Source organism: Heptranchias perlo, chromosome 15, assembly GCF_035084215.1.
Source record: "Heptranchias perlo isolate sHepPer1 chromosome 15, sHepPer1.hap1, whole genome shotgun sequence".
Classification (NCBI taxonomy): domain Eukaryota; kingdom Metazoa; phylum Chordata; class Chondrichthyes; order Hexanchiformes; family Hexanchidae; genus Heptranchias; species Heptranchias perlo.
In genome coordinates, this window is record NC_090339.1 from 10,839,475 (window position 1) to 10,856,052 (window position 16,578).

At 45.8% G+C, this 16,578-nt stretch overlaps 1 protein-coding gene across 1 annotated transcript in view; it reads right to left on the minus strand.

The window, feature by feature from the left end:
• LOC137332685 (sodium/hydrogen exchanger 2-like) overlaps positions 1 to 16,578 on the minus strand; it is a 148,554-nt gene that overhangs the window by 45,168 nt on the left and 86,808 nt on the right. Inside the window, exons 7-8 of the mRNA XM_067996632.1 lie at positions 15,732 to 15,802; positions 2,749 to 2,913 (exon numbers count right to left, since the gene is read on the minus strand). Of these exons, the coding sequence (XP_067852733.1) occupies positions 2,749 to 2,913; positions 15,732 to 15,802 (236 nt within the window). The remainder of the gene's footprint in view (positions 1 to 2,748; positions 2,914 to 15,731; positions 15,803 to 16,578) is intronic.

Consider the following 16,578-nt stretch of genomic DNA (forward strand, 5'->3'; position numbering starts at 1 on the left):
TTGCCCTGTTCACTCAGGTCCCAGATGCCCTGTTTCCCTCACTGCAACGTTATCAGCTCATACTTTCAGCAAGTTGCCACACAAAAAAAATTTAAAACTAAATGTGCAAGGGCAAGTCTAACTAAGGGCAGACGTTGTTAGATGCCCTGCTACAGCAAATTATGGCCCATTAAAATTCTTAAAGTTTGTACTCTATTGAAAACTCTTATGTAAGCATTTCTAATGGGATCTGCAATGTTAAAATGTCCACACTTGCCTGTTACATTTATCTGTTACATTTACCTGTTACATCGCTCCATAACTCCACTATATAGTGCTCTAATAGAAATTGCTGTACTAATGAGAATCGGGGCCTGTAATAACTCCTTGTCACGCCAGCAGTGCAGTCTGACTCTCCCTGCTTTCCCACCAGCTCTTGGCTGTTTTTGACCTCTCTGAAGTTTTCTCTCCCCCTGATGTTCCCTCACCTCATCGGTTCCCGATGCTCCCTCACCTCATCGGTTCCCGATGCTCCCTCACCTCATCGGTTCCCGATGCTCCCTCACCTCATCGGTTCCCGATGCTCCCTCACCTCATCGGTTCCCGATGCTCCCTCACCTCATCGGTTCCCGATGCTCCCTCACCTCATCGGTTCCCGATGCTCCCTCACCTCATCGGTTCCCGATGCTCCCTCACCTCATCGGTTCCCGATGCTCCCTCACCTCATCGGTTCCCGATGCTCCCTCACCTCATCGGTTCCCGATGCTCCCTCACCTCATCGGTTCCCGATGCTCCCTCACCTCATCTGTTCCTGCAGTGTCATGGGAGGTATGTGAAATATAATGTCAGATGTTTGGCGTCTAGCATGTATCTGTCACACTTCCAAGTATCAAGAGTATACTTTATTTTTTAGCTCAGGAGTAGCACTCTTGCCTTTGAGTCAGAAGGTCATGGGTTCAAACCCCATTCTAGGATTTGAGCATGTAATCTAGGCTGACACTTCAGTGCAGTACTTTGGGAATGCTGCACTGTCAAAGGTGTTTGTCCTTTAGGTGAGATGTTAAAACTAGGTCCCATCTGCCTGTTCCACTGGTTCAGATGTGAAAGATCCCATGGCACTATTTGAAGATGGAGCAAGGAGGTTCTCTGGTGCCTTGACCAACATTGTTCCCACCAAAACGGTAAGACTGACACTTCGATACAATACTGAGGGAGTCCTTTGGATGAGATGTTAAACCAAGGCCCCATCTACCTCTCATGCGGACATAAAAGATCCCAAGACACTATTCGAAGAAGTGCAGGGGAGTCCTCCCCTGTGTCCTGGCCAATATTTATGCCTCAATCAACATCACTAAAGCTGATTAACTGGTCATTTATCTCACTGCTGTTTGTGGAAGCTTGCTGTGCGCAATTTGGCTGCCACGTTTCCTACATCACAACAGTGACTACACTTCAAAAATACTTCACTGGCTAAGAAGCACTTTGGAACGTCCTGAGATCATGAAGGGTGTTATATAAATGCAAGTTCGTTCTTCTTTCTTAAAAATGCAAAAGAAAGCCACTCATTTCCTGCTGTTTTTCCTTTTTTTTATTCGTTCATGGGATGTGGGCGTCGCTGGCGAGGCCAGCATTTATTGCCCATCCCTAATTGCCCTTGAGAAGGTGGTGGTGAGCCACCTTCTTGAACCGCTGCAGTCCGTGTGGTGAAGGTTCTCCCACAGTGCTGTTAGGAAGGAAGTTCCAGGATTTTGACCCAGTGACGATGAAAGAACATCGATATATTTCCAAGTCGGGATGGTGTGTGACTTGGAGGGGAACGTGCAGGTGGTGTTGTTCCCATGTGCCTGCTGCCCTTGTCCTTCTAGGTGGTAGAGGTCGCGGGTTTGGGAGGTGCTGTCAAAGAAGCCTTGGCGAGTTGCTGCAGTGCATCCTGTGGATGGTACACACTGCAGCCACAGTGTGCCGGTGGTGAAGGGAGTGAATGTTTAGGGTGGTGGATGGGGTGCCAATCAAGTGGGCTGCTTTGTCCTGGATGGTGTCAAGCTTCTTGAGTGTTGTTGGAGCTGCACTCATCCAGGCAAGTGGAGAGTATTCCATCACACTCCTGACTTGTGACTTGTCGATGGTGGAAAGGCTTTGGGGAGTCAGGAGGTGAGTCACTCACCACAGAATACCCAGCCTCTGACCTGCTCTTGTAGCCACAGTATTTATGTGTTTGGTACAGTTAAGTTTCTGGTCATTGGTGACCCCCAGGATGTTGATGGTGGGGGATTTGGCGATGGTAATGCCATTGAATGTCATGGGGAGGTGGTTAGACTTTCTCTTGTTGGAGCTGGTCATTGTCATTCCTGACCTCGATAACCAGTCCTCACCCCAAGTGCAGGAACCAGGGATTTTATACTCAGCTATGATTACCCTGTAACTGGCCCCAGAAGTTTCTCAGTTAAAGCACTTTGCCGAAGGGAGAATTTGAGCAAGGGTCTTTAAGGTACAGGCAAGGTTAGACACCCCTCCATATTAGGAGCTAAACATCACAACTGTGTTCCAGACCCTAGACTAGCGGTAAGGAATTCCTAAAAAGAAACACATATAAGTATAAGGTAATGGTAAATTCTCATTATAGACCCTTCCATACTGGCAGCAGTGAGGTAGCCAACATGATACATATACAGTGTGGAGGGATAGCAGCCAGTGGAGCTCAGAGCTCCACGATGGAAAATAAAAAGATGAATGAAACAACGTTCAGTTCGCAACATTAAATAAACTTACTGGAGAGAAGCGAGGGATGGTGCACCAGCCAGTTGACCTGCCTCAGCCAGCTCAATGGCGTGTTTCTTCTCCAGCTTCTGGTATAAAACAACAATGCTGGATTTTGACAAATGTTGCTCTCTGATAAAAATCTTGTTGAGATATTTATTGTTGAAATATTCAAACCTGTGAGAAATTGGAAGGAGAGTTTAGTGAGGATTCCAGGAGAAGATCCCATTGCAGCTGTGCTTGGACGATGACAACTCAAACCAATGCATTTTTTCCCCATTCGTTAAAGATTGCTGCATTAAGTTAAATCGCTGAGCAGGGTCAGTAACCAGATTTAAAATAATTGGCAAAAGAACCAGGGGGGAGATGAGGAGAATTTTTTTAATGCAGTGAGATGTTATGACCTGGAATGCACTGCCTGAACGGGTAGTGGAAGGAGATTCAATAGTAACTTTCAAATGAGAATTGGTTATAGTTGAAAAGGATAAATTTGCAGGGCTATGGGGAAAGATCAGGGGACTAATTGGATAGCTCTTTCAAAGAACCAGCACAGGCACAATGGGCCGAATTCCAGATCCTAATAACTCGATCTGTAAAAAAATTCTCATCATGTCCCCTCTGGTTCTTTTGTTAATTATCTTAAATCATCGAAAGGTAGAAAGTTACGGCACAGAAGGAGGCCATTCGCCCCATCGTATCCGTGCCGGTCGAAAAAGAGTTATCCTGCTTAATCCCACTTTCCAGCACTTGGTCCGTAGCCCTGTAGGTTACAGTACTTCAAGTGTGCATCCAAGTACTTTTTAAATGAGTTGAGGGTTTCTGCCTCTACCACCCTTTTAGGCAGTGAGTTTCAGACCCCCACCACCCTCTGGGTGAAAAAAATTCTCCTCAGCTCCCCTCTAATCCTTCTACCAATTACTTTAAATCTATTCCCCCTGGTTATTGACCCCTCTGCTAAGGGAAATAGGTCTTCCCTATCCACTCTATCTAGGCCCCTCATAATTTTATACACCTCAATTAAATCTCCCCTCAGCCTCCTTTGTTCCAAAGAAAACAACCCCAGTCTATCCAATCTAAAATTCTCCAGCCCTGGCAACATCCTCGTAAATCTCCTCTGTACCCTATCTAATGCAATCACATCTTTCCTGTAATGTGGTGACCAGAACTGTACGCAATACTCAAGCTGTGGCCTAACCAGTGTTTTATACAGTTCTAGCATAACCTCCCTGCTCTTATATTCCATGCCTTGGCTAATAAAGGAAAATGTCCCGTATGCCTTCTTAACCACCTTATCTACCTGTCCTGCTACCTTCAGGGATCTGTGGACATGCACTCCAAGGTCCCTCTGTTCCTCTACACCTCTCAGTATTCTCCCATTTATTGTGTATTCCCTTGACTTGTTTGCCCTCCCCAAATGCATCACCTCACATTTCTCCGGATTGAATTCTATTTGCCACTTTTCTGCCTACCTGATATCTTCCTGCAATCTACTGCTTTCCTCCTCACTAACAACCACATGGTCAATTTTTGTATCATCTGCAAACTTCTTGATCATGCCCCCTACATTTAAGTGCAAATCATTAATATACACCACAAAAAGCAAGGGATCTAGTACTGAGCCCTGTGGAACCCCACTGGAAACAGCCTTCCAGTCACTAAAACACTCGTCGACTATTACCCTTTGCTTCCTGCCACTGAACCAATTTTGTATCCAAATTGTCACTTTCCCTTGGATCCCATGGGCTTTTACATTTTTGTCTGCCATGTGGGACCTTGTCAAAAGCCTTGCTAAAATCCATGTATACCACATCAAACGCGTTACCCTCATCTACCCTCCTCAAAAAATTCAATCAAGTTAGTCAGACACGACTTTCCCTTGACAAATCCATGCTGACTGTCCTTGATTAACCCATGCCTTTCTAAATGATGATTTATCCCATCCCTCAGAATTGATTCCAATAACTTGCCCACTGAGGTTAGACTGATTGGCCTGTAATTACTCAGTCTATCCCTTTCTTCCTTTTTAAACATCGACACAACGTTAGCAGTTCTCCAAACCTCCAGCACCACACCTATAGCCAGGGAGGATTGGAAAATGATGGTCAGAGCCTCTGCTATTTCCTCTCTTGCTTCTTGTAACAGCCTGGGATACATTTCATCCGGCCCTGGTGATTTATCTACTTGCAAAGATGCAAAACCCTTTAATACTTCCTCTCTCACTATGTTTATCCCATTCAATATTTCACACTCCTCCTCCTCCTTAACTACAATCTCTGCGTCGTCCCCCTCTTTTGTGAAGATAAACGCAAAGTATTCATTAAGAACTGTACCCACCTCTTCCACCTCCACACACAGGTTATCTTTTTAGTTTCCAATTGGCCCTACTCTTTCCTTAGTTATTCTCTTGTTCTTTATGTATTTATAAAACATCTTTGGGTTTTACTTGCCAATATTTTTTCATGCCCTCCTAATTTCCTTTTAAATTTCACCCCTGCACTTTCTATACTCCAGACTTTCTGCAGTATTGAACTCTCGATATCTGAAATAAGCTTCCCTTTTTTGCTGTATCCTACCCGGTATGCTCCTTGTCATCCAGGGAGCTCTTGATTTGGCATTCCCACTCTTTTTCTTTGTAGGAATATGTTTGTTCCGAACCCTCACTATTTCCCCCTTGAATGCCTCCCACTGCTCTGACACTGATTTACCTTCAAGTTGCTGTTTCCAGTCCACTTTTGCTAAATCACTTCTCAGCTTAGTAAAATTGGCCTTTTCCCAATTGAGAACTTTTACTCCTGTTCTATCTTTCTCCCTTTCCATAACTATGCTAAATCTAACTGAATTATGATCACTACCACCAAAATGCTCTCCCACTTATACTCCTTCCACCTGCTCAGCTTCATTCCCTAAAACTAAGTCCAGAACTGCCCCCTCTATGTGCTCTGGTTACCGACCCTCCTGCCAATGGGAACAGTTTCTCCTTATTCACGCTATCAAAACCCTTCATATTTTTGAACACCTCTATTAAATCTCCCCTTAACTTTCTCTGCTCGAAGGAAAACAATCCCAGCTTCTCTAGTCTCTCCATATAACTTAAGGCCCTCATCCCTGGTATCATTCTAGTAAATCTCCTCTGCCCTCTCTGATTGATAGGCAGGAAAGCAGCCAGGGAGCAGATGCCAGGAGGAAGATCACTACAAGCAGATGCTGGAGGGCTGGAAGGTAGGCAAATGTTTAGAATTATATTTGTGCAGTTAGAGGTTGGGGTCAGACATCAGGAGTGTCTCGGACATGGGGGGGGGGGTCAAACATCGGAGGGGCCAAGGACATCGGAGGGGTCTCGGACATCAGAGGGGTCTTGGACATTGGAGGGGTCTCGGACATCAGGGAGGGGGGGGTCAGACTTTGGGGGGTCTCGGACATCGGGGAGGAGGCCTCGGACATCAGGGAGGGGTTGTCAGACATCGGGGAGTCAAACATCGGTGAGGGGTCTAGGCCATCAGATCCAGGGGATTTGTTGGCTTTTAGTCCCATTAATTTCTCCAGTACTTTTTCTTTACTAATATTAATTACTTTAAGTTCCTCACTCTCATTAGACCCTTTGTTCCCCGTTATTTCTGATATTTCTTTGTGTCTTTTACTGTGAAGATAGACACCAAATATTGTTTAACGTCTCTGCCATTTCCTTATTCCCCATTATAATTTCTCCTGTCTCAGCCCCTAAATGACCCACATTTACTTTCACTACTCTCTTCCTTTTTATATACTTGTAGAAGCTCTAACAATCTGTTTTTATATTTCTTGCTAGTTTACTTTCATATTCTATTTTCTCCCTCTTTATCAATTTTTTGGTCGTCCTTTGCTGGTTTCTAAAAATCTCCCAATCCTCAGGCTTGCTACTCTCTTGACAACATTATAAGCCTCTTCTTTTAATCTAATACTCTCCTTAACATTTTTAGTTAGCCACGGGTGGATCACTTTTCCCGTGGAGTTTTTATTCCTCAATGGAATGGAAACTTCCCTCCAGTCTGAAGAACAGCCGTTCACCACTATTCTCTGCTTTCTTTTCCGTAGCCAATTTTGTGTCCACGCTGCCACTGTCCCTTTATTCCCATGGGCTTTAGAATCATAGAAAATTTACGGCACAGCAGGAGGCTATTCGGCCCATCATGTCTGCGCCGGCCGAAAATGAGCCACGCAGCCTGATCCCACTTCCCAGCACTTGGTCCGTAGCCTTGTAGGTTACGGCACTTCAGGTGCACATCCAGGTACTTTTTAAATGAGTTGAGGGTTTCTGCCTCTACCACCCTCTCAGGCAGTGAGTTCCAGACCCCCACCACCCTCTCAATGAAAATATCTTTCCTCAGCTCCCCTCTAATCCTTCGACCAATCACTTTAAATCTATACCCCCTGGTTATTGACCTCACTACTAAGGGAAATAGATCCTTCCTATCCACTCTTTCTAGGCCCCATATAATTTTGTACACCTCAATTAAATCACCCCTCAGCCTTCTCTATTCCAAAGAAAACAATCCCAGCCTATCCAATCTTTCCTCATAGCTAAAATTCTCCAGTCCTGGCAACATCCTCGTAAATCTCCTCTGTACCCTCTCTAGTGCAATTACATCCTTCCTGTAATGTGGTGACCAGAACTGTAAACAGTTCTCAAGCTGTGGCCTAACCAGTGTTTTATACAGTTCCAGTATAACCTCCCTGATCTTATATTCTATGCCTCGGCTAATATAGGAAAGTATTACGTATGCCTTCTTAACCACCTTATCTACATGTCCTGCTACCGTCAGAAATCTGTGGACATGCACTCCAAGGTCCCTCACTTCCTCTACATCTTTCAGTATCCTCCCATTTGTTGTGTACTCCCTTGCCCTGTTTGCCCTTCCTAAATACATTACCTCACACTTCTCCAGATTGAATTCCATTTGCCACTTTTCTGCCCACCTGACCAGTCCATTGATATCTTCCTGCAATCTACTGCTTTCCTCCTCACTATCAACCACAAAGCCAAATTTTGTATCATCTGCAAACTTCTTAATCATGCCCCCTACATTTAAGTCCAAATCATTAATATATATCACAAAAAGCAAGGGACCTAGAACTGAGCCCTGCGAAACCCCACTGGAAACAGCCTTCCAGTCACAAAAACACCCATCGACTGTTATCCTTTCCTTTCTGCCACTGAGCCAATTTTGGATCCAACTTGCCACTCTCCCTTGGATCCCATAGGCTTTTACTTTTTTGACCAGTCTGCCATGTGGGACCTTTTCAAAAGGCCTTGCTAAAATCCATGTAGACTACATCAAATGCACTACCCTCATCAACTCTCCTTGTTATCTCCTCAAAAAATTCAATCAAGTTAGTCAGACACGACCTTCCCTTAACAAATCCATGCTGACATGCTTTAATTTTGCTATCAAGTCTATTTTGTGCTATTTTAACAAATGCCCTTTGAATGTCCATATACATAACATCAACGGCACTACCCTCATTAACCCTTTCCATTACTTAATCAAAGAACTCAGTCAAGTTAGTCAAACACAATTTTCCTTTAACAAATCCATGCTGACAATCATTTATTTGCCCATACTTTTCTAAGTGCCAATTAATTTTGTCCCGAATTATTGTCTCTAAAGGTTTCCCCATCACCGACGTTGGGCCTGTAATTGCTGGGTTTATCCCTCTCCCCTTTTTTGAACAGGATGTGTACCATTTGCAATCCTCCAGTCCTCTGGCACTGTCCCCATATCTAAGGAGAATTGCAAGATTGTGGCCAGACTCTCTGCAATTTCCACTCTTACCTCCCTCAGTCAGCTAGGATGCATCCCATCTGGACGGGTGACTTTTCTACTTTGAGTACTGCCAAACTTTTAAGTACCTCCTCTTTATCTATTTTTATCCTAACCAATATTGCTACCAAATCCTCCATTACTGCTACATAGGCAGCATCCTCTTCTCCAGTGAAGACTCAGCCATGCCCTCTGCCTCTACAAGAAGATCTACTTTTTTGACCCTAATCGGTCCCACCCTTCCTTTGACTACCCTTTTACTATTTATATGTTTATAAAAGACATTTGGGTTCCCTTTATGTCAGCCGGTAATCTATTCTCATACTCTCTTGTTGCCCCTCTTATTCATAGCGTATTCACCAGTTTTAAAACTAGACAGTCTTGGGGGGTGGGGGGATCCCTGAGCTTCCCGGGGTCATCAGATTCCTGAACTCATTAACTAGCATGTTGATGTGTTGCTATTTACCAATAAAAAACATTCTCCAATGATAACTGTTTTCTTTTGGGTAACTGACAACGTCTTTCATAAATTAGGATAGGGACACCCAGGATGTGAGTTAATGTTTGCAGGGGGTCACTGGGAGCGTGGCAGTATTTGCAGAGCATTGCTGGGAGTGTGTCAATATTTGGACGAGGTCTCTGGGGGTGTGTCACTATTTGCTGTGGGTCTCTGGGAGTGTGCCAATATTCGGATGGGATCTCTGGGAGTGTGTCAATCTTTGGGCGGGGTCTCTGGGAGTGTGTCAATCTTTGGGCGGGGTCTCTGGGAGTGTGTCAATCTTTGGGCGGGGTCTCTGGGGGTGTGTCACTATTTGCTGTGGGTCTCTGGGAGTGTGCCAATATTCGGATGGGATCTCTGTGAGTGTGTCAATCTTTGGGCGGGGTCTCTGGGAGTGTGTCAATCTTTGGGCGGGGTCTCTGGGAGTGTGTCAATCTTTGGGCGGGGTCTCTGGGAGTGTGTCAATATTTGCTGTGGGTCCCTGGGAGTGTGTCAATATTTGGACGAGGTCTCTGGGAGTGTGTCAATATTTGCTGTGGGTCCCTGGGAGTGTGTTAATATTTGGACGAGGTCACTGGGAGTATGCCAATATTTGCACGGGGTCTCTGGCAGTGTGTCAATATTTGGACGGGGTACGCGGGAGTGTCAATATTTGGACGAGGTCTCTGGGAGTGTCAATATTTTGACGGGGTCTCTGGGAGTGTGTCAATGTTTTGACGGGGTCTCTGGGAGTGTGTCAATATGTGGACGGGGTCTCTGAGAGTGTGTCAATATTTGGACAGGGTCCCTGGGAGTGTGTCAATATTTGGACGGGGTCCCTGGGAGTGTGTCAATATTAGGAATGGGTCTCTGGGAATGTGTCAGTATTTAGACAGAGGCTTGGGGACTATGTCAATATTTGGACGGTGTTCCCGGGCGTGTCTATATTTGGGGTCTCTGGGAGTGTGTCAATATTTGGAAAGAGTCTCTGCGAGTGTCAATATTTCGACGGGGTCTCTGGGAGTGTGTCAATATTTGGAGAGGTTCTCTGGGAATGTGTCAATATTTGGACGGGGTCTCTGGGAATGTGTCAATATTTGGACGGGGTCTCTGGGAGTGTGTCAATATTTGGACGGGGTCTCTGGGAGTGTGTCAATATTTGGACGGGGTCTCTGGGAGTGTGTCAATATGTGGACGGGGTCTCCGAGAGTGTGTCAATATTTGGACAGGGTCCCTGGGAGTGTGTTAATATTTGGACGGGGTCTCTGGGAGTGTGTTAATATTTGGACGGGGTCTCTGCGAGTGTGTCAATATCTGGACGGGGTCTCGGGGAGTGTGTCAATATTTGGAAGTGGTCCCGGGGAGTGTGTTAATATTTGGATGGGGTCCCTGGGAGTGTGTCAATATTTGGACGGGGTCTCTGGGAGAGTCTCAATATTTGGACAGGGTCCCTGGGAGTGTGTCAATATTTGGACGGGGTCCCTGGGAGTGTGTCAATATTAGGAATGGGTCTCTGGGAATGTGTCAGTATTTAGACAGAGGCTTGGGGACTATGTCAATATTTGGACGGTGTTCCCGGGCGTGTCTATATTTGGGGTCTCTGGGAGTGTGTCAATATTTGGACGGGGTCCCTGGGAGTTTGTCAGTATTTGGACAGGGTCCCTGGGAGTGTGTCAGTATTTGGACGGGGTCCCTGGGAGTGTGTCAGTATTTGGACAGGGTCCCAGGGAGTGTGTCAGTATTTGGACGGGGTCTTTGGGAGAGTGTCAATATTTGGACTGGGTCCCTGGGAGTGTGTCAGTATTTGGACGGGGTCCCTGCGAGTGTGTCAGTATTTGGACGGGGTCCCTGGGAGTGTGTCAGTATTTGGACGGGGTCCCTGGGAGTGTGTCAGTATTTGGACTGGGTCCCAGGGAGTGTGTCAATATGTGGACAGGGTCTCTGGGAGGGTGTCAATATTTGGATGGGATCTCTGGGAGTGTATCCATATTTGGCCATGGTCTCTATGATTAGGTCAATATTTGGACGGGGTCACTGGGAGTGTGTCATTATTTGGATGGGATCTCTGGGAGTGTGTCAATATTTGGACGGGGTCACTGGGAGTGTGTCATTATTTGGATGGGATCTCTGGGAGTGTGTCAATATTTGGACGGGGTGTTTACGCTTGTGTCACTATTTGACAGGGTCTCTGGGAGTGTGTCAATATTTGGATGGGGTCGGTGGGAGTGTGTCAATATTAGGACTGGGTCTCTGGGAGTGTGTCACTATTTGGACGGGGTGTTTACGCTTGTGTCACTATTTGACAGGGTCTCTGGGAGTTTGTCAATATTTAGATGGGGTCTCTGGGAGTGTGTCAATATTTGGAAGTGGTCCCAGGGAGTGTGTTAATATTTGGACGGGGTCTCTGGGAGAGTGTCAATATGTGGACAGGGTCCCTGGGAGTGTGTCAGTATTTGGACGGGGTCCCTGGGAGTGTGTCAGTATTTGGACGGGGTCCCTGGGAGTGTGTCAGTATTTGGACGGGGTCCCTGGGAGTGTGTCAATATGTGGACAGGGTCTCTGGGAGTGTGTCAATATTTGGATGGGATCTCTGGGAGTGTATCCATATTTGGCTATGGTCTCTGTGATTGGGTCAATATTTGGACGGGGTCCCTGGGAGTGTGTCATTATTTGGATGGGATCTCTGGGAGTGTGTCAATATTTGGACCGGGTGTTTACGCTTGTGTCACTATTTGACAGGGTCTCTGGGAGTGTGTCAATATTTGGATGGGGTCGGTGGGAGTGTGTCAATATTTGGACGGGGTCTCTGGGAGTGTGTCAATATTTGGACAGGTTCTCTCGGATGTGTCAATATTTGAACGAGGTCTCTGGGAGTGTGTCAATATTTGGAAGTGGTCCCGGGGAGTATGTCAATATTTAGAGGGGGTCTCTGTGAGTGTCATTATTTGGATGAAGTCTTTGGGAGTGTGTCAGTATTTGAATGGGGTCTCCTGGAGTGTATCAATATTTGACAGGGTCTCTGAGAGTATGTCACTATTTCGACAAGGTCTCTGTGATTGTGTCAATATTTGTTCGGGGTCTCTGGGAGTGTGTCAATATTTGGACGGGGTCTCTGGGAGTTTGTCAGTATTTGGACAGGTTCTCTGGGAATGTGTCACTATTTGGACAGGGACTCTGGGAGTGTGTGAATATTTGGGCGGGTTCTGTAGTAGTGTGTCAATATTTGGACGGTGACTCTAGGTGTGTGTCAATATTTGGACGGTGACTCTATGTGTGTGTCAATATTTGGACGGTGTCCCCGAGAGTGTCAATATTTGGACGGGGTACCCGGTAGTATGTCAATATTTGGACGGGGACTCTGAGAGTGTGTCAGTATTTGGATGGTGTGCCCGGGAGTGTCAATATTTGGATGGGGTCTCTGGCAGTGACAATATTTGGGCAGAGTCTCTGGGAGTGTCAATATTTGGACGAGATACCCCGGAGTGTGTCAATATTTGGACGGGATCTCTGGGAGTGTCAATATTTGGATGCGGTACCCGGGAGTGTGTCAATATTTGGATGGGGTCTCCGGGAGTGAGTAAATATTTGGACAGGGACCCTGGGAGTGTGTTAATATTTGGAAGTGGTCCCGGGGAGCGTGTCAATATTTGTTCGGGGTCTCTGGGAGTTTGTCAGTATTTGGACAGGTTCTCTGGGAATCTGTCACTATTTGGACGGGGACTCTGGGAGTGTGTCAATATTTGGGCGGGTTCTGTAGGAGTGTGTCAATATTTGGACAGGTTCTCTGGGAATGTGTCACTATTTGGACGGGGACTCTGGGAGTGTGTCAATATTTGGGCGGGTTCTGTAGGAGTGTGTCAATATTTGGACGGGTTCTGTAGGAGTGTGTGAATATTTGGACAGGTTCTCTGGGAATGTGTCACTATTTGGAAGGGGACTCTGGGAGTGTGTCCGTATTTCGATGGGATCCCTGGGAGTGTTTCAATATTAGGACAGGGTCTCTGGGAGTGTGTCAATATTTGGAGGAGGCCTCTGGGAGTGTGTCAATATTGGGAGGAGGTCTCTGGGAGTGTGTCAATATTTGGATGGGGTCTCTGGGAGTGTGTCAATATTGGGAGGAGGTCTCTGGGAGTGTGTCAATATTTGGATGGGGTCTTTGGTAGTGTGTCAATATTTGGACAGTGTCCTTGGGAGTGTGTCAATATTTGGATGGGATCCCTGGAAGTGTGTCAATATTTGGACAGTGTCCTTGGGAGTGCGTCAATATTTGGATGGGGACTCTGGTAGTGTGTCAATATTTGGACAGTGTCCTTGGGAGTGTGTCAATGTTTGGATGGGATCCCTGGAAGTGTGTCAATATTTGGACAGTGTCCTTGGGAGTGTGTCAGTATTTGCTGAGGGTTTCTGGGAGTGTGTCAATATTTGCAGGTGGTCCCCAGGTTTTTTGTCAATATTTGCAGAATGTCCGCAGATTTAAATTATTGCAGGGGTGGTCCCTGGGAGTGTGTCAGTATTTGCAGGGAGTCTCGACACAGAAAAGTATGACAGCTGCTGGTGCAAATCATAGAATCATAGAAAGCTATGGCACAGAGTGAGGCCAATCGGCCCATCATGTCAGTGCAGGCCGAAAAAGAGCTATCCAGGTTAATCCCACTTTCCAGCACTTGGTCAGCAGTCCTGTAGGTTACGGCACTTCAAGTGCACATCAAGTGTATTTTAAATGAGTTGAGGGTTTCTGCCTCTATCACCCTTTCAGGTGTTGAATTCCAGACCCCCACCACCCTGTGGTTGAAAAAATTTCTCCTCAGCTCCCCTCTAATCCTTCTGCCAATTACTTTAAATCTATGCCCCCTGGTTACTGACCCCTCTACTGAGGGAAATAGGTCCTTCCTATCCACTCTATAGGTCCTCTCTATCCAGTCCCGTCATAATTTTATACATCACAATCAGATCTCTCCTCAGCCTCCTTTGTTCCAAAGAAAACAACCCCAGCCTATCCAATCTTTTCTCATCGCTAAAATTCTCCAGCCCTGGCAACATCCTCGTAAATCTCCTTTGTATCCTCCAATCACACCTTTCTTGTAATGTGGTGACCAGAACTGTACGCAGTACTCAAGCTGTGGCCTTACCAATGTTTTATACAGTTCTAGCATAACCTCCCTGCTGTTCCATTCTTTGCCTCGGCTAATAAAGGAAAGTATCCAGTATGCCTTCTTAACCACCTTATCTACCTGTCCTACTACCTTCAGGGATCTGTGGACATGCACTCCAAGGTCCCTTTGTTCCTCTACACCTCTCAGTATCCTCCCATTTATTGTGTACTCCCTTGCCTTGTTTGCCCTCTCCAAATGCATTACCTCACACTTCTCTGGATTGAATTCCATTTGCCACTTTTCTGCCCACCTGACCAGTCCATTCATATCTTCCTGCAGTCTACAGCTTTCCTCCTCACTATCAACCACCTCATGGCCAATTTTTGTTTCTTCTGCAAACTTCTTGATCAAGCCCCCCACATTCAAGTCCAAATTATTATTATTATATACCACAAAAAGCAAGGGACCTGGTACTGAGCCCGGCGGGACCCCACTGGAAACAGCCTTCCAGTCGCAAAAATACCCATCGACCATTACCCTTTGCTTCCTGCCACTGAGCCAATTTTGGATCCAACTTGTCACTTTCCCTTGGATCCCATGAGCTTTTACTTTGTTGACCAGTTGCCGTGTGGGACCTTCTCAAAAGCCTTGCTAAAATCCATGTAGACTACATCAAACGCATTACCCTCATCAACCCTCCTTGTTACCTGCTCAAAAAATTCAATCAAGTTAGTCAGACACGACCTTCCCTTAACAAATCCATGCTGACTGTCCTTGATTAACCCGTGCAATCACATTTTTTTGTATTTGTATTATTTTATTCTTACATCAACAATTCTTTCAATATATTTAGAATTCCGTTCAACAGGACAAAGAAAATCTACAAATTGTACCAGAAAGAAAACTTTTGGAGCATTTACTTTCCTGTTTTTATACCTCATGGATATGTACTTTTGTTCCTTGGCATTACTTGATATTACTGCTGATGGGATTAATGTTTGATCTGTGTGGGACAATACTTGGCAATCTGCAGTGCTGACTGACATGCCAGGACAAACTTCAAGGTGCACGTTAAGTTTGACCAGGAGCTGTGAACCCATAAAATGAGAGATTATCTCACTAGAGACAGCAAGTTCCAAATGTTCTTTCCCTTGTGTGAATAACTTATGATTGACTTTAAAACACAACTGGTTCACTTATGTCCTTCAGGTCCGACCTACATGCGATTCCAGTCCCACACTAGATTCTTAATGCCTTTAGGGCAAGTGGGAATTGATGCATATAGAAACGTGTGTCTCCATGTAACGGCTGGAATTGTCTCCGTGTGTTTAATTCTCACTAGCAGAATTTATAAGCTCTAATATTTTGTTTAAATAATAAATTGGTTGTCCCAGGACTGTGAGTTGTCACATGCCTAAGTATTTTTTTGATTATTGGAAATCATCGGGAACATTGAAATTGGTATATTTTCTATCATACAACATTTGGAAAATGTTTATCTTCATTCGAATATTCTCAGCTATTTAACACAAATAGACACCAGATGGAAAGATCTCACACACACACTTACACACAAGTAGAGTAACTTCACCCACACACACACACAATGACTGAAGAATCTTCTACCTGTCTTTCCAGTAATATTGACCCCAATGTCCACAGATGTCTTCGATCCCAGCCAACAAATGATCCAAGAACTGCAGAAAGTACAGTTTACCAAATCATTCTGTCAGTTATTAACAGTGGTATTTTGTGTTTAGTGAGGATCCTCATACAATAAGGCAGTTCTTCAAAAGAAGAACTCCAGAGACCATAATTGTGCTGAAATAATTGATGTATGAGGTGGTATCTTCTACCCTCAATTCACCCAATTTTGGGTACATCTGGGGCAGGCTGGGGGGTAAAAGATCAGGCAGGGGGTAAAAGATCAGGCTGGTGGTAACAGGTCAGGCAGGGGGTAAATGATCAGGCAGGGGGTAAATGATCAGGCAGGGGGTAAAAGATCAGGCTGGGGCCAACAGATCAGGCTGGGGGTAAAAGATCAGGCTGGGGCCAACATATCAGGCTGGGGGTAAAAGATCAGGCTGGGGCCAACAGGTCAGGCAGGGGGTAAATGATCAGGCAGGGGGTAAATGATCAGGCAGGGGGTAAAAGATCAGGCTGGGGCCAACAGGTCAGGCTGGGGGTAAAAGATCAGGCTGGGGCCAACAGATCAGGCTGGGGGCAAAAGATCAGGCTGGGGGCAACAGATCAGGCTGGGGCCAACAGATCAGGCAGGGGGTAAATGATCAGGCAGGGGGTAAAAGATCAGGCTGGGGCCAACAGATCAGGCTGGGGGTAAAAGATCAGGCTGGGGCCAACAGATCAGGCTGGGGGCAACAGGTCAGGCTGGGGCCAACAGGTCAGGCTGGGGGTAAAAGATCAGGCTGGGGCCAACAGGTCAGGCTGGGGGTAAAAGATCAGGCTGGGGGCA